This window comes from Pezoporus occidentalis, unplaced genomic scaffold (genome assembly GCF_034315485.1).
Source record: "Pezoporus occidentalis ecotype Australia unplaced genomic scaffold, CSIRO_AGI_Poc_V1 ctg1, whole genome shotgun sequence".
Lineage (NCBI taxonomy): Eukaryota > Metazoa > Chordata > Aves > Psittaciformes > Psittacidae > Pezoporus > Pezoporus occidentalis.
The window spans coordinates 1,226,486-1,246,773 of record NW_026912778.1 but is presented as its reverse complement, the minus strand read 5'-3'; the positions used below and the strand labels follow the sequence as shown (position 1 = coordinate 1,246,773).

Sequence of the window (20,288 nt, the reverse complement as noted above, 5' to 3'; positions counted from 1 at the left end):
ATGCCTGCCCGTGTGACATTTAGAGAGATGAACTGCAGAACATCTCTATGGAAACAATTTAGCTGTAGTGCATCCAAGAGGAACAACATCCCATATGATAATCACAAATGTAGGCTGGGAAGAAAGAAGTACTTTTTATTATAAAGGCAATGTGTGTCTTTGTGTTACATTATTTTATTCAGAAAAAAAAAAAGGAAAATGTTAGGAAAAACATTAATTATTTACATTGAACTAGCTTCACATAGAAAACAAGAGTATGCATAATAAGGAGCCTAACCCGAAACTACATCCTTCCAGGTGTCCAGGGACAAAGAGGGGTGATGAGCTTTGGCTTCTGAAGAATCCTGATATTGAATAAAACGTTTTTCAAAAATCCTGCCCTGGTATCATTTGGAAGAATGAATCTCAGAGGAGTCATTGGCAATGACTTCTAGTTACTGACTCTGCTCCACTCGAACTAAGGCTCATCTATTCCTCACTGTTCATCTATTCCTTGCAATTTCTTCAAACCATGCTGGTTTTGAAGCATTGTTTTTGTCATTAACGCAACAGTTAACATGACACTTCAAATGAAGCACCTCAAATATGGGCAGATTCTGACTCATTCGTGCTGTTTGGTTTTATTGAAATCATAGGTTACTGGAGTTGAAAACTATGTGGGAAAGGAGGACCATGAATTCACAGTATTTGCTAAAATGAAAAATGGCCACATTCATATTTCAGAGCCTTCTATGAATATAACAAGTGTCCACTTAAAGAGGGTCTTTTATTGCAAAATGCTCTACAAACCAGCACAAGCAATATTTTGTTCTTTGCTGAATTCCAGCAACTTCTGCAGACATAACTGCAGTGGGAATAACCAAACAGAGACATCTTGGAAAACTAAAAGAAAACAATAAGCATCTTTAAATCCTGTATCTTTTAAAACTGAAATGACTGAGTGGAGCAAGAGGGAAGGGTTAGATGAAGAAATAGGAGATGTATTTAAAATACAAACCTGATACTTGTAAAAACTGACACCATTCTGGCATTTTGGAGAGCAACATACTACTATGTAGCTTTTTGTATTGATAATAATGCATCACTGTGTTGTTATAAATTGATTTCTCTTTGTTTTTCTTTAGTTCTCCAGGTGTAGTATTCACTGTCCCTAAAGGCTGTACTTAGTCTGGATTAAAGGAAGGTCACCAATGAAAAAAGTTGTAGAAAAGGAGTAGAACGAGAAGTAAGAAGCTGTACTTGGTAGGATTAAGAAGGATGCAAAGGTGAAAGGCTATAGGAAGATTGCACAGGGGAGGATGATTTATGTTTAGGAACACAGGACTTGATATTCCCATGTTCCTAACCTAAGGAAAGGATAACACTGGGCACAGAATATGTGTATAGAAAGAAATAACATGGGTTGTGTTTAATGTATGCAGATGGCAATAACACAGAGTTTAGAGCAAGGAATAAATATAGAATCTGACTGACATTACAGGCTTAAATATAGATAGGGAAAGTGCCATAACCTAGGCCAGAATTTGGTCAGAAAACTAGTGTTCTTCAGTCTGTTCTTTAAAAAAAGGGTCCTAAATATTTCTGACCACAGAGGAAAAACCCTTTCAGCTCAGTAATGCCTGTTAGTGCCCACCTGCAGCATTGGGTTAGTAATGTTTCCAAAAAAAAGAATACTACCCGCCTGAACAACAAACATTGTCTTTCCTGAAAAACAAAGAAATGTTTGGTTTCCAAATAATTCTATAACCATTCCAGCCTTAATTATTTTGTAAAAACTAGTAGGACACTGGAGCTGTACACCACTGGAGCTGTTCATCACAAGAGCTGAAATAAGGAACATCTCTTCATATGTTATCTTTTAAAGAACCCAAATTAGAGGCAAGTATCTGCTACATTAGAAGATACTGAGTTCTATTTTTTGAATTCCTACCACCATCCATTCCAGACAATATAGTGGTGCAGCATTTAAGGAATGCATTCTCCCTTCTGAACATGAAAAAATAAAGGAAATATTGCCATTATCACACTTAGAAAGCCTAAAACCCCGCTGGGCATTCAACACTGTACATCAGTGGGTACACCACATTTTGATTTCAGGGCTACAAACCAAATGAGAAGTGAATAAGATCTCTTCATATCCTATTGTGATTTCCTCTAATTTAAAGGTAATCCTTAAAGAGTTGAAGTAGAAAGATTATATAGGTTCCAAAATTTATTTTAAGAAAAATGTCATAGCAAAGGAAAGCTGTTAGTGACAGGAATGGACTCTGTTTTGGAACTGCTTGATTTTAATGGACAGGTCGTGATGCAGTCTACATGCAAGGACGATGTTTGAGAGCAGCTATTGCAGCGTGATACATTTCCAACTCGAGCAACTCTGTGCCATTAGCAATACAAAGTAAAATAAAAAAAATAGCCAATTCAAAGACACTTAGAAGAAATATAGTGGAGTAAAAACTCCATGCTGAATTATTTACTGTCAAAATCCTTATTGATCCTTAAAGGAGGGGAGCCTATCTTGAGCATTTAAAAACAATTTCTTCATGAGTATGTGTAAACATTTGCAATGAATGAAATTCTGCTCTCACGCTGCAATACCCAGTTACCTGTTTTTACCTTGGGTTTAGCCATATGATTTTGCTGGTATTTTGCACTCACTTTGCACTGATATTAAAAAGGGTGCAGAAGGCTGTTCTCTCTGAGAGCCATGTACAGTGTCTGTTGTTTGGGCTGCAAACTTGGTGTCTCTCAATATGACCCTTCATCTTTCAAAGGGACCCTCAAGCATCCAAGGCTGATCTAATAATGTCCATCTTTGGCAAGTTCTTTAAAGTATAAAAGACGTTAAGCAGCAATAGCCACATCTTTCTTTACTGACTTTATTGATAACACCTGCCTGGAGCATTTTCAGTTAATCTTTGTTTGGGATATGTCCATTCAAATTTGAACTAAGAAAAAAACAAACAAACCACTTAAGTGTCCAGAGGGATTTCTTACAATCTCTATTCCTCAGATTTGAAAAAAGCATAAAGATATGAAGGCTCTTTTCCTGGTAACAGGCTCAGTTGCTGGAGTCTGAACTCTGTAGTACATATTTAGACTAAAAGGAAAATGATATCCAGTGAAAAATTCCAATCACAAAGTTTTATAAATTCAGATTGGACCCATCTAAAACATGAACCGACTCTTTAACTGTCTATTCCTTTTAGTATTAACTGAGAATATTTTCTTTCAGCTTGAATTTCAGAGAACATATACATTATATTATTTTGCACTAAGACTAGGCAAGGAGGCAGAAGTCTGAGCTTTGCCAGTGTCTCGCTGCTTAACTCTATACAAGCTCTTCTCTCTGCCTCAACTTTTCCAGCTGTGTAATGAGTATGCTATGCCTCATTTTGGAAAGCACAAATAGGAAGCACTCCTGAGCCGCTTAATAGCATGTTTAATACCATTTTAAAAGCCACTATCGATTTTTCATTTCTCGTCACAAGAAGATATGATTACCAACAGTTCTAAAATTCAGGGGGCAGGGGATTTATTTTAAATGAAAAAAAAAACCCAAAACAACCAAGCATGGGAAGTGGGAATTTCTGCAGTACATTTGCGTGTAGTGCACTAGAGGGCCCTCAGGAGTTAGAAATGGATGGAATGCACTTCTGGAAGGCACATACTTCACAGGACTTTTCATTACAGAATTGAAAATAGAAGTTGCTGGAGTTTGGTTTTGTTTGTTGCTTTTTTTTTTTTTTTTTAATAACACGGGGTTCATGTATGTTTATAGCAGTTCATATGCAAACCACCTCTCAGTACAGTTAGCTTCCAAAAGGTATGTAGCTTGCAGCAATGAAAGACCTAGATAAGAACTATACTTAAAACTGAAATATGTGCTAGAATACTTTGAGAACGCCGGCTTTTACTAAGTTACTTCTATTAACTTAAGGAGTTTTCCAGAACAAAGGATGTGTCAAGCTGAATAGGTAAGAGATTTTATATTTTTATACCTATATATACAACATGCAGTTATTCTACCTTTGTTTCTTTGAAAGGACATATGTTCCTGTAATTTTATTTGAAAAAACTATAGCTAGATCCTGTTTATGCTTCACAAGAGCGAAGAGAATTAAGCATCTTTCACCTTTAATGAATTTTGAATTGTTTATGAATTTTGTGAACTATATTCATATTCAGCTAGGGAAATTTGGCACTACTAATGAGTTTTTAAATTACTATGTACATATTTAACTATTACAGTTATTGGTGGTTAATACTGTATAATTTACAGCATTTCCATAACATGAGGTTTAGTGAAGGCTTTGTCTTATAAGAAAAAGATGATAATCTGGGTTTGACAAGCTTTTCTTCTAATGCTTGAAAACAGCTAGCTGAGACTACAAATTGAGCCTCTATTTAATGATTTTGGTGTTTAATTATACTGTAATGAGAAAGTGAAAGATGTATCCTGACATATTTCTAGATGCATGCTGTCTCATTTAAAACTTCTGTCTCTTAAAAATACAGAACCACAGATGCCATGTGTGGGTAATGAAATACTGCTGTTTTCTTTTTGCAGTTTGCAAAGGAGGTAGTTCAGATCTTTTATGCTACAAGTCAGTAAACTTTGCTTACGCAGCCAGCTCCATTCATTCTCTGAAGCCAGTCACTTCCCCTGTGGTGGCTGATAAGAATTCAGTGGCTTGAGAAGGTGGAGTGTCAGCATCCTTAGTGCTAAACTCTTTCCCAGGCATATCAGTAGCTTCTGTCCATCATCCATGCTGGAAGCTATTTTGAAAAGGAGAAATAGAAATTGGGGAAGGGAAATCATGCATCATCATTCTGACTGGAATGTATGGAAGACTTTATGCTGTTTTCACCATGTGGATTCACTAGAGAAATGACCACCTTCGATCAGCCAAGTAAAATCAAAAACTTGTTTATTTGCTGCTCGTGCCCTGCACGGTTGCTGAGACTCTGGACTTGCAGGCGCCCAAGGACAAGGAGGAACCTGCTAGTGGGCACTGCATGTGTGATCTACTTGGGATTCCTTGTCAGTCAAGTGGGTCACATTTTACCCCAGCACAAAGGAAGACACCAAAAGATCAGTTCCAGAAGTCTCCAAGATGCAGCCCAAACTCCTTTTCTGGGCATCCCACTGGATGGCACCCTGTCACCGCCCAATTTCCAGGAACCCCAGCTTGGTGGCAATGGGACCTTGCTGCCACCCAATGTAGTTTATATCACCTTGCGGTCCAAGCGCAGCAAGCCTGCCAACATCAGAGGCACAGTGAAGCCAAAACGCAGGAAGAAACATGCAACTCCTTTGTCCTATGGGCAGCACTTTCCAAAAGCCACTTTTACTGGCCGGGAAGAGGCCTTTGCCCAACAGCCAGGGAAGGCCACGCATGCTGCTGGCACAATGGGAGCACCAATAGCCCTGGAAGCAGGAAAGCACAAGGATGAACACAGGCATAAAGGAATGGCAATCAGGGAGAGGGGTCACCGGAGACCTGGAGGGAATTCTGAAGCTATAAAGGCACAACCCCAGCCTGAGGAAAGCAATATCAGGATTTACAGTGAGAGCTCTCCCCCTTGGCTGAGCAAAGATGATATCCTAAACATGCGCAGGCTAGCAGATTCTCGGATAGGAAGCATTCAAGGAGTATCTTCTCACAAAGCAGTCCGGGTAGTATTTGCAGGAGGTACCAGCACGACAGGAGCTGCTTGTAATCAGGGACACTGTGGCATCGTCAAAAGACCCCTCGACATCAGCGAGGTGTTTGCCTTTCATTTGGATAGGATCTTGGGGCTAAACAGGAGCTTACCTTCTGTAAGCAGGAGATCAGAGTTCTTCCAAGGTAACACATTCCTGTGGTTTTCAGCTTGCAGGTGGGATGCTGAGGTTTCCTTCCTCCTCTTGCATTAACCATGGGGCCACAGCTGTGACCTTTAACTCCTGCGAGCCTGAGAACTAACCCCATCATTACAGGGAAATAAAGCTGGTGTCTGTGTGCAATTTCTGCAGTGCAATTATTCTGTCCAAAGGATGCAGAACCTCAGTGTTTAGATCAAATACCATTAGCTGCTGAGGGCAGTAGCAGTTTCTCTTCCACAAGAGTCTGGAATGGGAGAAAAAAGAGAGGGAGTCATCTGCAGACTGCATGATGTTGTACAGGCTGCCTGGAGAGAAACTGGTGAAAAAAATCCAGAAAAACCTGTGATTCGGTGGGTATTTCTGGTTTTAAGTTTTCTCATTGTTTAGAATTGGCTTTAATGAAATATTGTTGAAGGTGAGCACAAGAATTCATCTCAAACAGGTAGTAGGAAAGGGGGTTTGTTTAATGAGATAACCTACTCAAAGAGGTAGAGAGCCTTCCTGCAGAGACTTGATACTAATGCCTCTGGGAGCTTAAAATGTTTTAAAAAGTTCTTTCCTCTCCCTAAACCAAACTTACATTTCAGTAAATTCTGCTGTTACGTTTTGAGGTTCACTATACACATCTATATGTTGTGCAAATAAATATACACAGTAATACTCTCAATATGCCTGTTACATGATTGACATAAAGTTTTCAATTGGAAATTTGATTTTTAACCTTTAGTGAAATTAAAGGTAGATTTCAGACATGTAATGTAACTTCTAAAATTGTTATCTTGTTAAACAAGATAGCCTAACTGCTATTTTTGCACAGTCACAGATCACGATCCAAAAGGAGTACGTTGCATTTTAATGAATCATTGCTAAAGTGGCTGGTTATGTTTTTGCTGTTCATGTCTTACTGCTGAATCTAGCTTATACCAAATAGTTTTGTATCAGTCTACTTAAAAAAAAAAAAAAAGTAATAATGCCTTTCTGAAGTCTGACAGCAGGAAGACGACCCAGTGATCTCCAATTTCTTCCTGCTTTGTAGATCTTCCCTTTGGCAGCCTGTACAATAATGTGAATGAATCTCTAGGAAAACAGTTTGGAGGCTTCTGAATATTATTCATACTTCCAGAGAATGGAAGATACATTATGTGTAGTTTATTTTTAGGAACAAGATTTATTGCTACAGGGCTGTCATAAGGCATTAAGATAGCTCGGTTGGAGGAACTCTGCAGAGTATGGCTGCAGAGATGACAGACTGCAAGCCTCTGAAAACTGCTATTAGGCTAATTGTGCATTATGTTGCTCAGTATCTGTCACCTTACAATATGCTTTGGACTGTCTGGGACAGAGTGTCATTCTGCCCTCTTTAATTTGTTTTTTTCTCATAACTGGCTATGTTCCTATAGCAAGAAGAGTGTTGCTAGGTGATGAGAAGTAATGTTATTTTGGTCTCACTTCATTTTTTCCAGCTAAAGGGTGAGCAGAGCATTCAGAACAGTTACTGTACCTTGCCTCTCACCATTCCTTTGGCCTGGAAATATCCTGGAGCTCAGATGCCTAATGCCTACTTGCACTCATTTCTATTTACATGCTTATGTTTGGCATAATCTGGAAAACATCTGTGTTGAGCAAATGAGCAAAAATATATTCTTTAAAATAGTATGAACAATTAGCTCACTTTTGTAACCCACAGGCATTTAAGTTAAGATTAGGTGGGCACTGTAAAGTTTTGTGAATCATGGTTATTCACGTGGAATTCAGAGCAATGCAGGATTAAGAGACTGTGCATGTGTGTATGAACGTACACAGTTTCTGGGCTGATATCTCTCTTCACTACACATCCCTTTAGCTTGCCTCAGTTGTGATGTGATCTAACAGGACATGTTTGATGTAGCATTAAAATCTTAAAAAAATGGGCTTTTCAAAACTGTCATTCATTTTGTCAAAAGCAGTTTGAAAGAACTGCTTAGCAAATCCCTACGCAGGTTCTGTTTCCCCTATTCTCATAAATCCCCCACTGATTTTTTCTTTTTTTGAAGTCTAGCAAAATACTGTGTGCAAGTCCTCTGTCTGCTGTCCTTCCATTCCCTGGCTGTAAACCCTCTTAAATGCTAACCAAATTTTTGTATATTATCTTTTTTTTTCCATCAGGTATAATTTTCTCATATTTTGGCAATCATAGGATAGTTTGGGTTGGAAGGGACCTTCAAAGGCCATCTAGGCCAGCCCCCCTGCAATGAGCAGGGAAATCTTCATCTAGATCAGGCTGCCCAGAACAACATCCAGCCTGGCCTTGAATATCTCCAGAGACGATGCATCAATCACCTCTTTGGGCAACCTGTGCATGTGTTTTACCACCGTCCTTGTAAAGAATTTTTCCCTCATGTAAACGAATTGGCCAAACATAAAATCTCTGGGGAGTATTACAGACTAGGAGAGTACTATTCTGGGCATATCCAAGCAGTCATTATTGCAGTTGCTACCTACAAGGTGTGAAAAATGTCAAGAGCTCCAAAACACCTATAAAGAAAGATAAGCCTGTAAACCAACAAGAAATAAGCATATAGGACAAGGGGTAATGGATTCAAACTTAAACAGGAGAAGTTCAGGTTAGATCTAAGGAAGAAGTTCTTTACTGTGAGGGTGGTGAGGCACTGGAATGGGTTGTCCAAAGACATGGTGAATGCTCCATCTCTGGTAGTGTTCAAGGCCAGGTTGGATAGGGCCTTGGACAGCGTGGTCTAGGGTGAGGTGTCCCTGTCCATTGCAGGGAGGTTGGAACTGGGTGAGCTTAAGGTCCTTTCCAACCCTAACTATTCCATGCTTCTCTAAAACCGTGTCTAATGTGGAGAAAATTGAGGCTGACCCTTGTGTGTTTGAGTTTTAGGATAGTCATGTTAATACCGGGGGACCTAGAATCTTCATTATTTTATCACCCTAACCTGAGGAACAGAAGAGACATATGTGACCTTGCTTGGTGCCACAGCCTCAACAGAATTAGTTTGCATGTATTGCCCCTGGCTCAGCAACAGCGTTTGCAGGGTAGGATGATGCCAGTGTAAGGGCTTGAGCTACAACTGCAGTAACACAGGCTGGAGCTGGTTTATGTCTGTTTTGCACCAGGCAGCTGTAGGGATAGGACTCTGGCTGCTTGCATCATAGCAACAAGGCTGAGCTTTTTATTCAGCTTTTGGTACAAAATACACAGCTATTGCTGTGCAGTTTTGTTGTGCCGCTTACTGAGGGCCTCAATTACTGCAAGCTGACAACCACCCTCCTTCCCCCTCTGTATGTCAGTCCCTCTCATCTTTCCACACTAAGCTTTCCTCTCCTGCTAACACATGGGCAACTAAACTGCTACTTTCAAATGTGGCAGTGGTAAGCTGTACTGCTTTCATGTGAACAGTGAGAAGTTTGATAAAGGGTTTAAAGTACCTCATGAAAGATTTGCTCTTTTTAGCAATGTTCTCATGGGCATGTTTGAAATTATTTTGACTATTTTGAAACTGATGTGGGGTGTGGATATCTACTGTGATGCTTATGTTGAAGCCGCCATGCAGCGATACATTACTTAACTGCACATGAAGCAGTTTGAGTACCTTGAGGCAGTCTAGTCTCAGCAGTCTGAGGCTTCATCTGTGTTACCTTAGTCAACTTAGAACATCCTGAGCAAGTAGCTCCTAAGGGCCTAAGACGTTTTTAGAAATGTTTTGATGTTTAAAAATGTATATGAATTACTGGGAGGCTGGTTCCAACACAAGTTTTGAAGAATCTTTCCTGTACAATTTTGCAGATCATCTTTAGACAATGAAGTAGATATATAGATATAAAATGGCAGATGAAAATAAAATGAAGTAAGTCATCTTAGGGCAAGATTCAGTGAAATGCAGCTGCAGCAACAGAAAGGCAGTAGCCCCTTGAGTTTATATATAAAGCTGATTAGGAAAGAAGCACATGCAGAACACATTTATTATGGACATTTATTATGAACTTAACCTGAAGTGTACTCAGCCTCCTCAGTTTTGGCTGTATCAGTCTGGAAGCTCTAATTCTTAGCCAGCCCTTACTTTTCACCATTCAGTTGACTTCATGAGGTTTCAATCAGAAAAGCTCCACTGATTTCAGTGGTGTCGTGCCAATTCATGCAGCTACAAATCAGACCTCTTATTCTGCTTTAGTTCAGCACCTTTATGTTTTTCCTGCAAGTGTCAAAAATTTGAGTCACTGCTCTTTACTGAAGCTGCTGTTTCATATTCCTGTAATTCAGCTTATGTTACAGAGTTGAAAGATTTTATTTTGGCTCATCTTTTCTGCTCCCATTTCCTCTGAAATGCAAACATTTCCTGTATTTAACCTCAGTCTTTTAAAAATGTTTTTGTATCTTAATGGAAACTGGCAAGATATTATTCATATTTTTCAAGTATTTATATTACTATTGTTTATCATGTCCCTTTTGCGTAGACAGGAGATGTTTATTTTGTTAGGAGACCATTTTTGTATTTGGTTTGTGGAAGAATTCATGAATAGCTACATAAGCTGTTATTTGAGATAGAATAGATCAGACTTGACCCTGTAGAAAGCTGTCCCTTTTTTTTTGTGGCAATTACCAGTGTTTATGTAGAATTTCTCCAACTGGCTTGGAAAAGTAGCTTAGCTGATAGTTCGCCTGACTTGGCTAAAGTAATCCTTATTGTAAGTGATGGAGTCAGAGTCAGGAAATAGGTAAGATTTCACAAATTAATTTCCTAAATATTTATTAAGGCACCTCAGTGGAAGAAGCCTGGTTTTCAGGAGTGCTCAGTGTTTCTTTTTAATATTGCATGAAATATATTTATCAGTTCTTACACTGGGAAAGCTCAATTTTAAATTCCTTGCTGAGGTTTGTTCCTGTAGTGTTTCTGTGTGCACTGTGCATTAAAATTACTTTGACATTTGTTTTCAACTCTTAAAAATCATCACCAGTTCACTAGAAACAGAGAAAAATTACATCATTTTCTCACAGTGAGCTCTTTATCTATAAGCTTTTTAAGAGTCTGGTTTAATATATGACTTTGTACGTTCATCTCCTGCTTCAAACAGAGAAAGCCTCCCATATGAATGCTGAGGGCATTCATAATGTCTATGGTTCTTCCATTCCTGTGGTATCTGCTTTTACATGTAGAATAAGACCACATTAACCAAAGGATGTCAAGTTATTAGTCCGTGGCTATTTTTCCTTCCACATCTGTAATATAGTATAATTGCTGATCTTGAGCAACATCTAAAGAATGATTGAGTAAGACTGACAGTATTGCACTATACTGATGATCTGTTTTTCTGTTTTCAGATGGTCAAGCCTGTCCTGTTATTCTCTGGGATTCATCATTGAGTCCAACAGATAACAGTACCCATTCTTCAGTGAGATTAACCTGGGGGCAATATCAGCAGCTATTGAAGCAGAAATGCTGGCAGAATGGTAAAGTTCCAAAAGCTGAGTGGGGCTGTACTGAAATCCATCATCATGAATGGTCCAAGATGGCACTCTTTGATTTCCTTCTGCAGGTAAAACATTTACTGAATGCAACTATTGGCCTCAAAAGTCATATGAGCATACATAGGAGACTATTTTTTTTTTTTCAGTGAGGAAGAGAGGTATTTGTACAGTTTGAACTTTTTTTCCATTTGTTTCTTATGATTAAAATATCCAAAATTAGATTTATAATCAGGGAATGAGATCAGGAGCTTGACTGACTCACTTTCTTGAAAAAAAAAGGAAGCAAAGGCTTTTGGCTTTGTTTTACTTTGCTTTGGTTTACTTCACCTTGAGGCAGGCATAGTGTTTCTTCTTGACTCCTTAGTCTCTCCAAATATAGTTTGTGACTATGTTCACCACTGTAAGCCTCTTTCAACCGAGTGGTGCTTCCTGCCCCTCCCCAGTCCCCTGAGGTCATTTAAATGTTTTTGGTCAGCTGAAATCTGGATCAAGATAACAGCTATAGTGGCTAATTTTCCTTCCTTTTAAAAATATAGCCAGTGACTTAGGAAAGAGTAGAGCAGCAACTGATGAATGATATGGCTGCTGTTCTTTACTTAGGTACTGCACATAATCATTAGCTTTCCAAATAACACCTGACTAGGGCTCTGTCCTGTAGGATCATGAGTGGCTACAGTTACAGCAATTAGCAGAGTATTAATACACTCCCTGTAATAAGGATCCAACTGAACATCTGGTTGGAAGCTAATTTTATGGCTTCCTGAGATACGGCAATACTTCCAATTGTCCTTACCTGCTAAGACAGGTCCGGGTGACTGAGCCTCCTGCAGCACTTGCTGGCTTATTTAAAACTTCAGCTAGCGCTAGTTTAATTTCTGCAGACTGGTTATGTTAACCAGAACATATGAGTCTTCTCTAAAAATAGATTATCACTCATCTAATGACTCCATCTTTAGTCCCACTATGAGCAAATAATTCGTAGAAACAAGTATAAAGTCATAGGTGGATTACTCTGATACTAAACTAAAGTCATGCCCCTATAGGAATAATACAGATTGTGTCAATGTTTTCATGCCATTGTCTTCTTGTTGAACAGTTTAAAGATTCTCTCAATTTTTGTGTTGATTTTAATTTTAAGGTCTTCTAAGACAAGTTTTTATTATTCATAATAAACCTCCTATTATCCAGAAGGAACACTCAGGTAAAATAATATAAAACAGGATTGAGCTTTACCTGACAAAAAAAATTACACTTGCAATGGTAGCTGGTATCAGAGTAATGCATACCTCCAGCTGCATACCAGACAAGAACATGCATGCCAGAAAGTGAGTGAAAGTGGATGTTACGGTTCTTAAAGATTAAAATTTTACCTGGATTCTTTCAGATTTAACTTTAAAGTTTATCAGTAATAGAACATGGAGACTCTAAACCAAAAAATGCCAAGAAGGGGTTCTAAGTTTGAGGAAAAAAATAAAATCTATGCTTCATGAGCCATTCAGAAATAAGAATGATGAAAAGTATTCTCTGTTAAATCTACTCCCCTTAGAAGAAGTTTGGTACCTGTGATAGGTGTTCCTAATCTCTTCTTTCAAATACTATAAAACATGGGAGCAGGCTAAGAAATGCTTATAGCTGCCTTTTACTTGCGTTCTGCAATAAGTCAAGTAAAATAAGGTCATTAAAAGTAAAATGGCTCTTTTGATTTTGGGTGTTTGAGCCTCTCATGTACGTAAGTATAGGACAAAAAACAATGGTAAAATATTAAGGTTGCAGCATCGATTCCAGAGTTCCCATCATTCTGTCTTAACACAGGAATGATGCAAGGTACTGTAAAGTGGCTGTCTGTAATAATATGGTGTCCTCATCTATTTAATGCATGTAAAGTGTGGTGCAACTGGATTAGGGCTATACATCAAAAGAGCATCTAGAGGGACTCTGTGTCACTTTTGGCAAAGCCTTTGAGTTGAATGAGGTCATGTGAGCTAGAACACTGCAAGCAAGCAGGGCTCTGGTACCTGCAGATGCTGAATACTGCTCATGAAAGGAGAAAGAGGAAGAGAAATCTGTTTGTTTCATCAGGATTTTCACTTCTGAAAACCAACATTACTAACAGGAGTAGTGGCAATAGCACTACATATTTAAGAAAAAGCAAAACAAGTCCCAGACATTCATTTGATGAACAAAATCAAGAGGCCTTTTCAACACACGGTACAGTTCTACATCAGCAGAAGAGTCCTAACACTTTGCTGGTGACAAACTTAAAAGTATAATTTTAAAGGTCTTATGTGAACACTAATGCTTTTATGCTTAGAGCAGTTTGATGAGTTTGCATACAACAAATAAGGACAAAAATAATTATTTACCTTTGCTAAGCTACTCATTAAGGCTTAGATGCCCTGGCTAGGCTTCCACTTTGTAAGCACCTGCCAGCAGGAGCTGGAGCCTGGAACAACCCCATTGCAGGCAGGACAGGCAGGGTCAGCAGCAGGAGAGGCAACCCAACAGGGAAGAAAGTTGCAGGTCCGTTGATAGCCTAGTAAGTGTAAGGCACAGACAACTCCAATGCAAAGAAACACGAATCCCAGGCAGCAATAGAGTAGCATCAGGTAGCAAAACAAGCAGCAGACACCACCTCTCTCAAGGGCTCAAAATAAGGCTGTAGCTCCAGCCCTGAGCTTAAATGGGACTCATGGGCAGAGGGGGTGTGTGTGTGGAGGTCCCAAGTGAGGCTGTTCAGGGCAATTAAGGCCTATCTGTGTGCTCAGGGCCTGGCAATGTTGTGTATTTACTCCCATCTTGTCAACAAGGGTAGAAGCACTTTCAAGGAGTGATTTATTCTTCCTGTATTAGATGGTTATCCTAAAATGGCATCCTTTGCTCTGGGGGTGCCTTGCTCTTGTCATTGTTTATGAAAGGGAACATAAACAACTAAGTCAGAAGAGATGCTTAACATTTACACCACTAAAGTTAGACCAGATGTATTCCTTCCCATTAAGTGCTGTGCAATGAATAAGCAAGGGCTCATATAGGAAAAAATAGCCTGGATTGTCATGCCATTAAAGTATATACCAAGTGTAACTCAGGGAGTCTGCTCTGTGATTATAAATGTACTCTTCTTGCATTTTGTAGCTTCTGGTGGTTTGCTGTGCCCCTTACTAATATTTCAATTATTTTGCATACTATTAGTCTGTTAGGTCCCACATTGGAGACCCTCTGTGTGTGTGTCAGGCTGTGCTATTTCTGTTGTTCTCTAGCAGAGAAAATGTAAAAAAACTGCAGCCTTCTGAAAAAAAATGGGATTGTATTCATCATCTTTTTATTCCAGTTATGCAGTGATATTGTTCCACTATTTCCAAAGATTTTCTACTGACAGAAATCATGGCTATAGCATGGAGGAAATATAGTCTGAGAAATTTCTTCTGACAACACATGAAGTATGGGCACCAGGTCTTCATGCCATTTCACTGCTGACTTTAATTATACTTATCCTGAGCTTGTTTTCCTGTCAGCTATGTTAGTGAGCAATGTCTCACAGTGACACTTTGCCCCAAATACTTTGATATTGTTTTCACTTGGCACTCTGCTGTACTTTGTTTTAGATATATAGTCGACTAGACAGAAACTGCTGTGGATTCAAACCTCTCAGGGAGGATTCCTGCATGCAGCAAGGACTGAAGCTGAAATGTAGTGATCAAGATGCTGTCCACCTTACACACATAGTTCAGAGACACCATGACCAGAGGCACTTAGTCTTTATAGACAATAAGGGTTTCTTTGACAGAAACGAGGACAATCTTGACTTCAAAATACTGCAAGGAATCAATGAGTAAGTTTTATTAATTTTGTAAAAAGATTGATATTTTCTTCCCATTTTGAGCAGGAGACATGCCAAGTTACTGAAATAGATATCATTGGCCTAAGACATTTACAGAGTGTGTCTAAAAGTGTATGAGTAATCCCACTGCTGTAAAAGATACAATTAACATGTATATGGACTTTTAGCTGAGTCGCAGTGTATATTCATAGAATTGATTGCTAAACCATAACATAAATATTACAATTCAGAGTAATGGCAAAGCTGATGAATTTCTTTGTGTTTTTCCAGATTCCCTGAATCTGCAGTTTCAGTGCTGAGAAGCCAGCGTTTACGTGAGAAGCTGCTACAGTCTTTGTTCCTTGACAAAATATACTGGGAGAGCCAAGGAGGCAGAAATGGGATTGAAAAGCTTATTGATGTAATAGAAAGAAGGTCCAAAATTCTTCTTACTTATATAAATGCACATGGAGCCAAAGTATTGCCGATGAATGAATGAAGCAGTATTGTTTCTGTCGGAGAGTCTTTAAAAAAATTGCATGAACCAAAACCTGACAGTAAAATTAATTTAATTCGTAGGATAATTTAATTTTTCTTCCCCAAAACTTTCAAGTTTATTTTTAAGTAAGAAATCTTACATGGTTTAAAAGCAACATTTAAATGTCAGCTACAGCTCATCTCAGTGCAGTCTCTTCTATGTCACCAGTGAAATGAAATGAAAAATAACCAACTGGTACAATAAGTAATGTAATAATATGTAGGCACCATGAACACTTCTTCTGTTAAACTGTTTGAAAATTAGCAAAGGGATTTTCAATACATTAAGCTGGATCACTCTTACTTTCCTCATTCATGTCAATGAAAGTTTAATTGCAAATTTGAATGGGAGCAGATATTTTTAAGCACTTAATACATTGATGAAAACTGTCATCTCATCTTGCTGAAACATATCTAGTACAGAAATTTGTTTTGGGTTTTTTGATTATAAATATTAAAATGCCAACTTTTCCAAAGGCTTATTTTATTTTATTTTATTTTGATCTTTGAAATCTGAGGACTGAATCTGACTCTTTTAAATGTAGGAGTGTTTGCACTGGACATAAGGGAAATTTAAAACAGTGAGAACAACATGGCTTTAACAACAATAATTAATTTGAGAAAACTTTTACCTGTTCCGTATGGAGTACAATTTGTCATGAGTTGCTCGTTACAGTGTACTATTTCCAGTACAGGTTGTTTGGATGTACGGGTGAAGGTTCTGCCTGTTGATTAACTGTCTATTGGTTAACTCACAGAATTGTCCTTTATTACCATTAGTTTTAAAAAAGGAATTCACCTTTAGCCTTGTGTGAATATGGTGCTAAATAAGTGTACATTTTACAACATTCTTGTCAATATTTTTTATAGACTATTATCAAAAAGCAGACCTACTAAGGGTGTGAGTGTTGTTAAACTCATCACAGAAAACATTTGTGCTGCTTGCCCATCTCTAGCTAGAAGTTCAGAATCTGTTTTTCCATTAAGATTGACCACTGCAAGGGGATGATTCTAGCTGATGATTCACCCCAAGTACTGCTGCAGGTAAACTAGTTAGGGAAGGCTGGATAAGCTCTTTGGATTCTTAACCTTCATCTACTCCAGAAATAAAATACAAACTGATATAGTCTATCATGACATATACCTTTTACCTGTCTATTTAGAAATACTCATACTGTCTTTCTAGAGAAATATCTATTATCTTCTTGTCATAATGGCAGAAATTGAATACTTTCATAGCTACTTTTTTCTTTATACATAGTAAAAAAATATAGGGTGTGTAAGATTTTAAAATACTTTTTAAGGTGCTTGTGTAATGATATTAATGAGAAACTAAAATGCTTTGTGTCAATGTTAATGTGGATGGGTGAGTTTAATGTTTTAAGTAACTACAATTCCACTGCAGCTGAAATAGATTTTCTTTCTTAGCATCAGAAGAGCTATTAACAATAATTGCATTACTAGAAGAAATAGATCTCAGTATAAGCAGAGTTAAAATATTTAGTAAAATTTTAACAGCATGGCCATCTAAATAGTCTTTTATTTTATTCTGTCAGCAAAGGCAGATAAATTTGTAAAAAATTCCTAGAACTTAACTATTGCCTTGAGAGGGCATGTTTTAGAGTGCCTAGGACTTCTTATTAGCACCAAGTAGAATTTTATAGGATTTTCATGTTATCCCTTTCTTAAAATATTGTAATTTATTAGCCACACAATTTCTATCACAGAAAGAATGTGACTATAGCTTACACTGTGAACAGAGATTAGAGAAAGAAATAATCAGCTGGATCCATTTCACATGGAATTGCTCTTGCAGTAAATTTCACTTTTTGATGATCATTATGATCAATTTATCTCATTCTTTATCTTACCAGTTTTCTTCCTGCTAGATACCTGTTCAAATGGATTATTATATGCTGCTGGGAGTAAAAGAAAGGCATGACTCTCAGCTGCTTTGAACTTTGATGAGGGCTAAGTGAGTATACAAGAATGCACCTGATCGTGAAAAAAGTGCCATGAGAGCTTTGCCTTCTAAATTCTCCCTTTCTATCTTTAGACTACACATCTTGATGCCAAGTCATTGCCTCACACTGCCCAGTTATATTTTTTTCCCAAATTGACTCATTGCCCAAGAAGAGAAAGAAATCAGGAATTTTTATCTTTTCAGGTTAGGTAATTTATTTTTATGGTGATAACTTGATGCATTCTTCTCCATTTCTTCTGGACATGGACTATTGTTTCCTTGAGCATGATACATCCTTTTTTATTTGCCTGGCAGTTCAGTGCCAGCTCTTAAAGCAGCAATGTAACTGCCAGCTAGTAAGTAATTGCCCTGAAGCTGACCTGGAACAATGTCTCCCGGTAGTCCTGAGTTTAAGAGGTTCAAATAGCCATGATGCTGTGCAGTACTTGAAAATTTGCCCAAGCATGAAAAGCGTAACTGTAAAGAGAAGATATTCTGGAGACAAATCCTGCAAATGAATGTCTTTAGGGAATGAATGGTAATTTTTACTAGACATTTTTTTGTGTCAGAGGCATATAGATCAAGTTCTCGTTAAAGCTAATTTACAGGGCAAAACAATATCTAGACACATAAAAAGTACAAGGAGAAGGGTAGGTGAATTTCCCTCTGCTGCCCAATATGGATCAGAAAGGCACATAAAGGCACCGTCTTCTCAGAGCTGCTGCAGGCACCAGTGAGTCCAGAGCGAATGGCCAAGGCAGACTGTGATGCATGCATGACACTTTCCAAGGGTGAAGGAATACTTTCCCTGAATGTCTGAATTTGGGTCTAGGGCAAAGAGTTCTGTATCCTTCTTTCACCTTACAATGGCATCTTAGTGTTGCCCTGTGTGCAGCTGGAGGCTCTGCTTTCTGTGCGGTATTTCTTATGCATACAAACACTCTTTTAGTCTTCAGGAAAGTCAAGAGAGGCTTTGTGAGATTGGGCAGTGGAACTGGACTGTAAATTGCTTCTAATTCTCTAGCATTGATAACAAACTCCACAAAGTGCCTTTTCTCCATAGTGTTTATCCCGTTGCCATGGAGCTTGGTACTTGAATCCAGTATTCTTAATAACACAAAGTGTGATTGCGATAGTGGTTATGAGTTCATACTAGCCAAGTTCTGTGTTTTTTTACAAAAATGAAGAATTTTGTAAATTTTTAGAACATTTGTATAAATGTGCCAATGTGAAAAAAATACAACAGAAACACTTTGCAGAGCTTGTCTATTTGCTGCTACTACATTAAAGATATCTGCTCTCCCTTTGGTAACAGGAGTAAAGTTCATTCAGTCCACTTCCTTTTAAAACAGTGTGACGTTGGACTGACATTCCTGCACTGTAGCCTAACTAATATTAACCAACAGGAAAAAAACCAAAGAAGCCTTACTCTACCTATAGTGGTGACTGACAGAAAGCCAAGAAACTGTGTTTTAGCCATCTTTGCTGGGCTGTCTTCCATTTATGGGCATAAGGGATCAGACAAATATTCATGTTGCACATTACTCAGAAGGGTGTAACCAACGGCAACAGTCCAAAACCTGTGGGTAGGAAAAGACAGTTATGTCATTCTTGAGTCTGCCTGAAAGCCAGAACCACATGAAATGGAATTACTAAGAAAGTCAAGAGAGTTTGCTGATTTCATAACAGTGGAAGACAGAGCTTAAAATAAGTAGCCCAGACACAGATGCTTTAAAATTCCTCAGGAGCCTGCCAGCAACTTAATAATCTTAAATGTTTCAGAAGGTGAGGACATGAAAACTTTTGTGGAGCACTGTGAGAGCAGTTTCCTTCTTTTTTGGTGTGTATTCTATAATGCACTATGTTAGAAAAGATAAATTCCATGGTTTCAAATGAGCAAATACAGATTTAGGGTACATTAAGGGACAAGATTCCAGTAGCAATTCTGGGAACACTTTAATGCAAGTGCGTGTGTGTGAACACAAACATACATGTATGTGTATATATACCTTGGCTTGTTTCTATAAAATGGTCAGTTTGCCTAATAAAAAGTTGTTCATACAATTTGCTGTTTACTTGTAAAATTGTATTTGTAAGTCCAATTTTGGGTGTATACAAATTGAAGTTTAAACACAACATTATTATGAATGAAGCTTTTGTTCTGAAAGAATTAACTCTTCCCTTGCTAAGATATTTATATAATCTTGAAAGTTTTCTACTTAACAATTGTAGAGAAAAACAGCAATATGTTTTTATCTGAGTTAAACTGCCAGGACCAACTCAGATATTTTTATGGATTTTTATATTAGATACTGAATTTCCACTTTCTTTTTGAATTTTGAAGTCAATTTATTTGTCTTTTTATGAGTAACAGTAAGGACATTATCACAAGTAATTAATTGTTTGAATCTCTGCTGCTATTGCCATATAATGTCCAGGAATATACAAAATAAAATAGTTATCTTCACCAGATTGTCAGTTCAGATCTGTAAGTTGCTTTAATAAAACTGTAATACATACTAATGTAATATGTGGGTCATTAGATACTTTTTAGGAAGAGCTATGGCCTAGAAACTGCTTCTTCAGAGACACAGTCCAAACCAGATTATGAAGCTTTTCCTGTGGAAATATTTTCTAG

At 38.0% G+C, this 20,288-nt stretch overlaps 1 protein-coding gene across 1 annotated transcript; it reads left to right on the top strand.

The window, feature by feature from the left end:
* The first annotated feature begins 3,663 nt into the window (after positions 1-3,663).
* Positions 3,664-19,714, top strand: GASK1B (golgi associated kinase 1B). Its single transcript, XM_062611550.1, has 5 exons — positions 3,664-3,977; positions 4,571-5,852; positions 11,190-11,404; positions 14,936-15,162; positions 15,442-19,714. Exons 2-5 carry the CDS (start codon positions 4,847-4,849, stop codon positions 15,647-15,649), a joined length of 1,656 nt encoding a protein of 551 aa, XP_062467534.1. The 5' UTR covers positions 3,664-3,977; positions 4,571-4,846; the 3' UTR covers positions 15,650-19,714.
* Positions 19,715-20,288: the final 574 nt, after the last annotated feature.